Source organism: Salvelinus alpinus, chromosome 7, assembly GCF_045679555.1.
Source record: "Salvelinus alpinus chromosome 7, SLU_Salpinus.1, whole genome shotgun sequence".
Classification (NCBI taxonomy): Eukaryota; Metazoa; Chordata; class Actinopteri; order Salmoniformes; family Salmonidae; genus Salvelinus; species Salvelinus alpinus.
The window spans coordinates 10,437,949-10,448,984 of NC_092092.1; the positions used below are offsets into that span (position 1 = coordinate 10,437,949).

At 39.8% G+C, this 11,036-nt stretch overlaps 1 protein-coding gene across 4 annotated transcripts; it reads right to left on the bottom strand.

Annotated features, from left to right (window-relative positions):
* Window positions 1–3,920: 3,920 nt before the first annotated feature.
* Window positions 3,921–7,241, bottom strand: LOC139580412 (phenazine biosynthesis-like domain-containing protein). 4 transcript variants are annotated; one of them, XM_071409061.1, is made up of 10 exons: window positions 6,805–7,241; window positions 6,360–6,465; window positions 6,090–6,189; window positions 5,732–5,830; window positions 5,259–5,368; window positions 4,901–4,930; window positions 4,725–4,813; window positions 4,427–4,602; window positions 4,276–4,338; window positions 3,921–4,107 (listed from the first exon to the last, which is right to left on the bottom strand). In XM_071409061.1, exons 2-10 carry the CDS (start codon window positions 6,441–6,443, stop codon window positions 3,995–3,997), a joined length of 864 nt encoding a protein of 287 aa, XP_071265162.1. In that variant the 5' UTR covers window positions 6,444–6,465; window positions 6,805–7,241; the 3' UTR covers window positions 3,921–3,994. The 4 variants fall into 4 exon arrangements, with proteins under 4 accessions (XP_071265162.1, XP_071265163.1, XP_071265164.1 ...); XM_071409062.1 differs by having other exon boundaries at window positions 6,903–7,239; XM_071409063.1 differs by lacking the exon at window positions 5,732–5,830 and having other exon boundaries at window positions 6,805–7,221.
* Between the last annotated feature and the right edge of the window lie 3,795 nt (window positions 7,242–11,036).

Below are 11,036 nucleotides of genomic sequence, written 5' to 3' on the forward strand. Positions count from 1 at the left end.
ACTAGGCTGGTTGCAGGGCCAGTGACATTGGGGTCATTGCTCCCTACAGACAGCAGCTGAAGGCCATCTTAGGCCTGCTAACTGCGCAAGCCTTCAGCACTGTGGAGGTCAACGCTATGGAGAAGTACAACAGTGTCATCACATCATTTCCCTCGTCAGGAGTCACCCAGAAGGCAACGTGAGGGACCTTAAACCAACCATGTCTCTTGAGATATGAACCTTTACTTGGTCAAAGTGCATAACTTTTGGATGGATAGTTATAACAGACTTTGAGCAAATTTCAACATTAATTATTTGTATCTAAATTGGACATATTGTATGGGTCATGACCTTCGACCTGTGTGTGACCTGGTCTGAGCTGTTGAAAGACTAGAGGAGGCTGAATGTGGCCATCACAAAAGCTCATCATGGTGGTCTCGGCCACCATCCTGCACTGCTACGCCCCTCTGGAGAAACTCCACAGCCACCTCAACCAGGAGAGCATGATCTCCTTTACACTGCCCAGCATGGCCTTATCAGTATGGCCTTAACCTTGGATGAGAGAAATACAGTGATGAATGGATTCTGTAGTTTGCAGATAAGCTGGCTGATATATTGTAGAGGTGCTGTGATATGTCAATGTTGTATGGAGATCAGTATTTTACAGGTTTTAACAGTGCTTAAAGTTGTTGTATGATGATTGATAATAACTGTTCAATCCACTCAGGCATGTTTTTATTAATTGTCCCACGTTTTCCAGCTCCCTCCAGCAGCCCATGAGGTATGACTCCCCATGCACCTGTAACAGGACATCTGAGGTATGACTCCCCATGCACCTGTAACAGGACATCTGAGGTATGACTCCCCATGCACCTGTAACAGGACATCTGAGGTATGACTCCCCATGCACCTGTAACAGGACATCTGAGGTATGACTCCCCATGCACCTGTAACAGGACATCTGAGGTATGACTCCCCATGCACCTGTAACAGGACATCTGAGGTATGACTCCCCATGCACCTGTAACAGGACATCTGAGGTATGACTCCCCATGCACCTGTAACAGGACATCTGAGGTATGACTCCCCATGCACCTGTAACAGGACATCTGAGGTATGACTCCCCATGCACCTGTAACAGGACATCTGAGGTATGACTCCCCATGCACCTGTAACAGGACATCTGAGGTATGACTCCCCATGCACCTGTAACAGGACATCTGAGGTAGAACAGTGCCTTTCATCTGATCACCATCTGGAAATCAGCCTTCAGACTGATCAAGCAATGGATCCATCTCTAAATATTGATTACTTTAAAAAGTTGAAAGTATGCTACAGTATTTTTGGAGATGAGTGTTTTACAAAGCCATTGCATCTATGGGTTGGTATGTTTATTGTTTTAACTATGGGTTGGTATGTTTATTGTTTTAACTGTGGGTTGGAATGTTTATTGTTTTAATTATGGGTTGGTATGTTTGTTTTAACTATGGGTTGGTATGTTTATTGTTTTAACTATGGGTTGGTATGTTTGTTTTAACTATGGGTTGGTATGTTTATTGTTTTAACTATGGGTTGGTATGTTTATTGTTTTAACTATGGGTTGGAATGTTTATTGTTTTAACTATGGGTTGGTATGTTTATTGTTTTAACTATGGGTTGGTATGTTTATTGTTTTAACTATGGGTTGGTATGTTTATTGTTTTAACTATGGGTTGGAATGTTTATTGTTTTAACTATGGGTTGGTATGTTTATTGTTTTAACTATGGGTTGGTATGTTTGTTTTAACTATGGGTTGGTATGTTTATTGTTTTAACTATGGGTTGGAATGTTTATTGTTTTAACTATGGGTTGGTATGTTTATTGTTTTAACTATGGGTTGGTATGTTTATTGTTTTAACTATGGGTTGGTATGTTTGTTTTAACTGTGGGTTGGTATGTTTATTGTTTTAACTATGGGTTGGTATGTTTATTGTTTTAACTATGGGTTGGTATGTTTATTGTTTTAACTATGGGTTGGTATGTTTGTTGTTTTAACTATGGGTTGGTATGTTTATTGTTTTAACTATGGGTTGGAATGTTTATTGTTTTAACTATGGGTTGGTATGTTTATTGTTTTAACTATGGGTTGGTATGTTTGTTTTAACTGTGGGTTGGTATGTTTATTGTTTTAACTATGGGTTGGTATGTTTATTGTTTTAACTATGGGTTGGTATGTTTATTGTTTTAACTATGGGTTGGTATGTTTATTGTTTTAACTATGGGTTGGTATGTTTATTGTTTTAACTATGGGTTGGAATGTTTATTGTTTTAACTATGGGTTGGTATGTTTATTGTTTTAACTATGGGTTGGTATGTTTATTGTTTTAACTATGGGTTGGTATGTTTATTGTTTTAACTATGGGTTGGTATGTTTGTTTTAACTGTGGGTTGGTATGTTTATTGTTTTAACTATGGGTTGGTATGTTTATTGTTTTAACTATGGGTTGGAATGTTTATTGTTTTAACTATGGGTTGGTATGTTTATTGTTTTAACTATGGGTTGGTATGTTTATTGTTTTAACTATGGGTTGGTATGTTTGTTTTAACTATGGGTTGGTATGTTTATTGTTTTAACTATGGGTTGGTATGTTTGTTTTAACTATGGGTTGGTATGTTTGTTTTAACTATGGGTTGGTATGTTTTGCTATTGTTTTAAAGATTTCTATTACAACAGAATGTGACCATTTGAAAGTTGAAGTACAGGTACCATTAACACTGAATCTGCACAATCATTAGGGCTATGTAGCAATACTCTGCAGCAAAACAAATTACTCAAACTTTGCTCTGACCTTTCCTCACACAGACCTGTTAGATTAAGATTGGTAATTAGTCATGTTTTTGATACAGTACTGATTGTCAAGCTTTTACTTTTTATATGTGAATAAATCATTTTTGGTATTATTGTACATGTTTATTTCCCTGTTAGTCAGTAAAAACTGTTGAAATACAGTCCTCACCATATGTATTTGAACAACGAAGCTAAAATTTGAATTCAAGTTTGGGGATACCTAAAGTGCTTTTATTTCTTAAAGGAGAAGTTCACTTTATTATTTGAGGCAAATCTGTATTTTGGAATGTAAATGGCATGTTATAGAAGAATCCAGACACCTTGTTTTTTGCAACTTACCCCGACCAGTGATACACTTCCTCAGTCGTCGTTCTGAACAAAAGCTCCAGAAACATAACTTTAGAAATGACATTGCTCTCAGTATAGTGATGCAGGTCTTTAGATGTTGTACACATGAAACTGTGTCAATCCAAAATTTAACTGCAACATTATATTCCACTTTGTACAACTTGAGTCATACTTTCTTTGTGTGTGCATAAGCAGGCTACACATAGATATCACAGCTGGAAAGGGGAAACAAAATGGAATATAACTTATAATATAAATAAAATATAAAATTCGGATTGACACAGTTTCATGTGTACAACATCTAAAGACCTGCATCATTATACTGAGAGCTTCCGTTTCTTAACAGATGTATTTGGGTGTGTTTTTATGTTGTTGCTTTTGTTCATGTTTTATCTAAACCCCTACACTGCAGAATGAGCATGAGAAAGTATATTGCTGGCAGGGGAAGTTTCTCAAAACCAAAGTGAAATTGCAACAAACAAAAATGTTTGGACCCTTCTATAACCAAAATACAGCTTTTGGTTTAAATAAAGTGAACTTCCTTAATGGTTAAACCGATATGTATGAAAATACCCCCAAATAAAAGGTGACATTCAGTAGTCACCTCATATTCAAAACTTGATCTCATATCCAAAATGCTGGAGTATAGAGACATTTTAAAATGTTGCATCACTGTCCAAATAGTGAGGATTGTATGCTGAATGTTGACTAACAATTTGACACAATGGAATAATCTCTCAAAACCCAAATAATCTGTAGACACAGTCAGAGTTTTTTTTAAATTTAATTGCTACGCTTCTGTTGTACATTTAGCTAGGTCTGAGTAAACAGTATAGTCTCTACACAGTGAGAATCCCCTGCAGGACGGTGACCGCCTGGCCAGCGATATTGAGCCTGCCATCATCCTGTAGCTCAAGCTCCAGCTCCCCACCACGGCTAGAGCACTGATAGGCTGTCACACAGGGGGAAAATATAGTATGTTAGTGGCAGTTCTTCAAATTATTCCATTTACATAATTATTGATTGGATTTTACTGGACTCAAGATGTACCTGTCCACCAGTATCTGTAAATGTATTGTTCTGTGCAATGGAATTTGACCTCCATGTTTAGATTACCCACCCAGCATCTTTTTCTTGCCAAGTTTCTCTGACCAGTAGCCTGCAAGGACAGTATGCGCAGAGCCTAAAGAAAATATAAAAAAATATATATATTTGAATTAAAGGTTCTAAAGGCCTACAGAATAAGACAGGCCAATGTCCTCTGTTCTTACCAGTCACAGGGTCCTCAGGAACCCCGAACCAGGGGAAGAAGTTTCTGGAGTAGAAGTCATAGCCAGACTGACAGCCAGGGTCTCCGATCATGGTGACAAGCAGACCCCTAACCCTCCCGCCAGTGTCTACACGGAGCAGAACTGCTGGGTCTGGCTGCAGGGACGTGAGCACTGACCTATAACCCAAGACTCACTGTTTCAATCCCTTTCAGGTTAAGTTGCCCTTCCATCCTCTCCGTTTCCCAACAGCTCAGGGATAATGAATAATGAGTGCTTTTATTATATATTTTAATGTTACCTGTCACAACTGTCAGCAAGGCGCACCATTAGCATTTTGGTGGTGGCACAGAGGCACACTTCTTGAACTGGCTGGTCTCCCACAGCAGCCTGCACATACACATTAAGACTGTCACATCAAGTCTTATTCTTCACCATAAATTATAGAAACAGTGATAAGAAGGACGATGCACTTACTTTAACTATGTCTTTAAATTCTTTAAGACCCTGCGGATATTAAGCTTCAATTAGAACATTTAAAAAGTTACATTGATATGCGAAGGCTTTTATGCAATATTTATAATAGCATGTGCACTGAGTGCACAAAACATTAAGAACACCTGCTCTTTCCATAACAGACTGACCAGGTGAAAGCTATAATCCCTTATTGAGGTCACGTGTTATTTAACCTTTATTTAACTAGGCAAGTCAGTTAAGAACAAATTCTTAATCACAATGACGGCCTACAATATTAGGTAGGTGTTCCTAATGTTTGGTATACTCAGTGTATATAACATGCTGAACATGAATGTACCACATTGATTCCATCACCTACCACAGGAGTAGGTTTGTTCAGGGGGAAATTCATCACTATAGATTCCCCTTGTTGTCGCACATACAGCTCTCCACTCAGTGTCTCAAATACCACTGTTGAGTTGACATTTTCTGAAGGAAGGGGGTCGTGGGATAGAAACAGTTAATTGAATTGCAGTCTATACAGAAAGTGTGTACTTGTTACAATTCACTCGCTTACATGTGAGATACTGTATTATAAACTGGGTGGTTCGAGCCCTGAATGCCGATTGGCTGAAAGCAGTGGTATATGAGACCATATACCATGGATATGACAAAACATTTATTTGTACTGTTCTAATTATGTTTGTAACCAGTTTATAATAGCAATAATACACCTCGTGGGTTTGTGGTATATGGCCAATATACCACGGCTAAGGGCTGTATCCAGGCACTCCGTGTTGACATACCACCCCCTGTTGCCTTATTGTTTAATGTCGTCACTGTCATTCTTACTTTTTTTGTAAAACAGTACTGCAGCTGAAGCCAGGGTGGCATGGCCACACAGAGGAACCTCAGTGGTGGGGGTGAACCAACGCAAACGGAAGCGTGCTCCTTCAATACAACACATACAAGTTCCCATGTCAGTCATTTTAGGAAGTTGTGGTGAGTTGATTTACATTTTCTTTCCTCAATCCCCATTTACTCTCATTGGCAGCAGTCACCCCCTCTTAGTTAATTGCAATAAAACAGATTACCACCAGATGGCAGATTTGCAAACTTCTGCACAGAAAATTGTAAAAGTGGCATGGCTTTTTATATCGAATACATTTGTAAGTTTCAACTCTATTTCAGAATGTCCAAAAAAAGATACCTGAGCTGAAGTCATCTTTTGAATTCAGCCGTATGATGAAGGCAGTCTCTGACAGGTTCATCTCAGCAGCAATGTTCTGGTACATATCATCCTGCAATTCCTTTGGTTGAGAACAGTCAACAGTATTTTTTTTGCATGATTACATTGGTAATATTTAAGTATACCTGTGGTAAGATAACTTAAAGCATGTTGATTATTCAGCAATACATGAGCATATGCAATGACATGTAATCATGTATTATTTGCCCAAGTAGAAAAAAGTATACTTACATGTAAAAGCAGACAAACTGCTGCAGGATTTCCTTTGAAAGGTAAGTTGGTAAACGCATCAACAGTGAATACTGGAATCTCCATTACTTACTAGAGTAGGCCTGTGCTGATTTTACAGAGAGAAATTAATTAGTTTAACAGCTGCACGCCTCCAAATAAACTTTAACCAGAGGGTGTATCATTCCAAAAGTCTAAAGTCCATTGCTTCCTTTCATTTTCTTCGTCTGCACCGACTTGATAGGGCTGGCTTGGCTAGACAATCTCCCCATAGAATACGCCCAACATATTGCGCTTTCAGACCAGTGCAGGTGAAAAAGGTTAGGTAACTCTGGTCTCCTAGCTATCTTTATTTCATTGATTTGATAGAAACTGTAGGTAGGCATCTACCCAGGGTAAATGTGTATTTTAAAATCATTGTAAAGAGGAGACAAGGAGAGAAACCCACCTAGACTATTTTGATCATTTATAGGCAGCAGTCCAAACTAGACAACCCTCGGTCCTAAACCCTCGAATTACGTTTTACATCGTCAAATCCGAGTATACCTTATGTCCCTTGCCCAAGCGAGTGAGAGTGATGATCGGAGAGGCAACCTCCTTGGTGGAAATATTGAGCTTAAAAACGTATTAATGTACCTAGCAAGCGAACATAGCTAGCTAAAACTAACGTAACTGTCAGGTAGCTAGCTAGCTAGTTTTATAGTTTGGGCATTTATTCCAATAAATGTCAGAATTCCAAAAAATATGTTTATGAAACTAGCTACGTTTTATATATATATGGTTTTTTTTAAAGCTAGTTTTGTAATTTTGTCTGACATGCCGAAAACGCAGTCATGTTGATTACATTTGAGACTTCCTGTACACCGGAGTTTGACACGTGACTATAGTTTGCATTGAATTGTGGGTCATATCAACCCCACAAGTGATTACAGTTCTTTACTTGCTCCCTCGAGCTAAATTGGTTGTAAAATCGAGGGCTGGGGTGGATAACGTTTGTGAATTGGACCTCCAATTAAGAGGGCAATCTAACTGCATCCGGTTTCGACGGTGATAACTCGAGGGAAAGTAGCTAGCGCGACGGTTGAGGGCGTCTGCGTTTCAAACTCAAAGTAGAAAGCCCGGTTTAAAACGGGCGTATTCTGTTCGATTCAACGTTTGTTGCATTGTGACTGTTTGTACTGAACGACACGTCTCCCCAAAACTGCATTGTTCTACAACAGTTTAGTGTGTACGTTGTAGTGTGGCCTGATCAATATGGGTGTGAACATTTGAAAACACATAACTCGTGCAGCACACACCATACATAATCTCCATCTGGGCTACCATAATCACATCGTTATTCAAATAGTCATTTAGTACAGTATCTGTCAGTTGAATAAAACGTTGCACAAAGTTTTATCGAACGAAACGCACCCCAGACTGACACTGCTGTGAGCGCTGCGTTATTCAAATCCGGTATCAGGATAAATAAAAAGCAAGGTCTGCTAACTTTTTAAAATTATGTTTAATTAACGCAAACAATAAATGGCAAATGCAATTTTCGTATATACGGGTTCGCTGTATCTCCGCGCAGGGTAGAACAGGGAACTGGCAGGAAGTACGTAAACAGCTGTTCTTATACCGTGATGATGTAGTTCCAACGCGTCTGTTGGCCTATCACAGTAGAGGCTGAGCGCGGTTTAAACTTTGCTCAGCCTATGCTGGCACTCGGACTTGTCCAAGTCCCTTAGTGCTCTCCTCTGTCCGCATCTGGTTGTTGGGTAGATTAGATCCGTCTTGTGCCGCTACACTCAAACAGTTCCTTATATGGTATTGTCCAGTGTCCTAACCTCCCTGGTTGGCCTGGAGATATGCACCCCTCCCCTCTCCAGATTGACCACAGCTTTTATGGCCTGTCACTCAATGTTGGTCAGTCTTTACACACATACATCTGTATTGTTTGTGTGTGTGTGTGTAACAAAACAATATTCATCTTCATACAATATGGTAGCAGGCTATAGCGCTTACTACACAATGTACACTTAGTATTACTTTCTTAGCTACAGTATACATATCTCCCTGGCATATTACATAAATTATGCAGCAGCATACAAGATATTGTTGGACTCCTTTTGTGCTATGCTCACTTGAACAGGAAGGTGGCGTGGTGTTCTTTTTTGGGCAAATTTTGTCATCAAACTTTGACAAAGTCTGGAATTCTCTGGATTTATGGTGCTTTCAAGACAACTGGGAACTCGGAAAAAACAAGGTCGAATCATGATGTCAGTGATCTTCAGGTCGGAGCTCTAGAAAAAGGCCCGAGGTCCCGACTTGGAATTCCGAGTTGGATGACCGTATTTTCCAGTCGGTGCTCCCCCCCCCCCCGAGTTCCCAGTTGTCTTGAACTCACTGAAGTATGAGATTTCCCAGTTGTTTGAACGTAGCAGAAGTCATGCTAGAATTGACAGCATGGCCAATGTATTTAACCTTTTAATGACCCATGATGTTGAATGTTTATCCTTTTAAGCTTGGAAAAGCCCTTAAACCTAGACTTAGAACACACACCAAAACAGTCCAAAACAGAGAGGCTTAAAATTAAGAACTGCTTGTTTTTTTAAATGCATAGATACCAAATTATCAAAGTGTCTCCTACAGTATTTGTCAAAATGTAACTTGTCTATATCGTAATACTTTTTATGTCTCTGGATTTATTTTTGTTGTGTGTGATATCTATATATTGTTTTGTACAATGTTCATGTAAACACTGCTTGTAGCTAACTTCGCTAAATTAAACTAGTCAATATATACAAGGTTTGCCACAGAGGAAGATGCAATCGACCTTGAGGCAAATAACTAGCTAGCTAACTAGTAAATGGTTTAACTAGCTACTAGTAAGTATCTGGAAATTGAATTCCACATCAGGCCTAGCAAATAAGTTTATAAGGTATATGCATGATATTGCTAATGAAGACTTTTCTTGCCCTTTTCAAACATGGTCCAGACGAAGGGACTATGTACAGTGGGGAGAACAAGTATTTGACACACTGACGATTTTGCAGGTTTTCCTACTTACAAAGCATGTAAAGGTCTGTAATTTTTATCATAGGTACACTTCAACTGTGAGAGATGGAATCTAAAACAAAAATCCAGAAAATCACATTGTATGATTTTTTAGTAATTCATTTGCATTTTATTGCATGACATAAGTATTTGATCACCTACCAACCAGTAAGAATTCCGGCTCTCACAGACCTGTTAGTTTTTCTTTAAGAAGCCCTCCTGTTCTCCACTCATTACCTGTATTAACTGCACCTGTTTGAACTCGTTACCTGTATAAAAGACACCTGTCCACACACTCAATCAAACAGACTCCAACCTCTCCACAATGGCCAAGACCAGAGAGCTGTGTAAGGACATCAGGGATAAAATTGTAGACCTGCACAAGGTTGGGATGGGCTACAGGACAATAGGCAAGCAGCTTGGTGAGAAGGCAACAACTGTTGGCGCAATTATCAGAAAATGGAAGAAGTTCAAGATGATGGTCAATCAACCTCGGTCTGGGGCTCCATGCAAGATCTCAACTCGTGGGGCATCAATGATCATGAGGAAGGTGAGGGATCAGCCCAGAACTACACGGCAGGACCTGGTCAATGACCTGAAGAGAGCTGGGACCACAGTCTCAAAGAAAACCATTAGTAACACACTACGCCGTCATGGATTAAAATCCTGCAGCGCACGCAAGGTCCCCCTGCTCAAGCATGTCCAGGCCCGTCTGAAGTTTGCCAATGACCATCTGGATGATCCAGAGGAGGAATGGGAGAAGGTCATGTGGTCTGATGAGACAAAAATAGAGCTTTTTGGTCTAAACTCCACTCGCCGTGTTTGGAGGAGGAAGAAGAAGAACCATCCCAACCGTGAAGCATGGAGGTGGAAACATAATTCTTTGGGGATGCTTTTCTGCAAAGGAGACAGGACGACTGCACCGTATTGAGGGGAGGATGGATGGGGCCATGTATCGCAAGATCTTGGCCAACAACCTCCTTCCCTCAGTAAGAGCATTGAAGATGGGTCGTGGCTGGGTCTTCCAGCATGACAACGACTCGAAACACACAGCCAGGGCAACTAAGGAGTGGCTCCGTAAGAAGCATCTCAAGGTCCTGGAGTGGCCTAGCCAGTCTCCAGACCTGAACCCAATAGAAAATCTTTGGAGGGAGCTGAAAGTCCGTATTGCCCAGCGACAGCCCCGAAACCTGAAGGATCTGGAGAAGGTCTGTATGGAGGAGTGGGACAAAATCCCTGCTGCAGTGTGTGCAAACTTGGTCAAGAACTACAGGAAACGTATGATCTCTGTAATTGCAAACAAAGGTTTCTGTACCAAATATTAAGTTCTGCTTTTCTGATGTATCAAATACTTATGTCATGCAATAAAATGCTAATTAATTACTTAAAAATCATACAATGTGATTTTCTGGATTTTTGTTTTAGATTCTGTCTCTCACAGTTGAAGTGTACCTATGATAAAAAAAATTACAGACCTCTACATGCTTTGTAAGTAGGAAAACCTGCAAAATCGGCAGTGTATCAAATACTACCAATTAAATTAATCCTGTGCATCTCTTGCAGATTGTAACGTCCTGGGGAAAGTGAATGGAGTGTACTTCACGTTTTCCAAAGGAAGGAAGGTCCAGTGGGGAAGCTTTC

What these genes read in the sequence shown, in the direction of transcription:
- LOC139580412 (XM_071409061.1), bottom strand. Translation starts at nt 6,443, where the DNA reads ATGGAGATTCCAGTATTCACTGTTGATGCGTTTACCAACTTACCTTTC. An exon ending in CAGTTTGTCTGCTTTTACAT is followed by an intron (nt 6,190 to 6,359) that starts GTAAGTATACTT and finishes TCTCAACCAAAG; the next exon opens with GAATTGCAGGATGATATGTA. An exon ending in TGGCAAGAAAAAGATGCTGG is followed by an intron (nt 4,108 to 4,275) that starts GTGGGTAATCTA and finishes CCTGTGTGACAG; the next exon opens with CCTATCAGTGCTCTAGCCGT.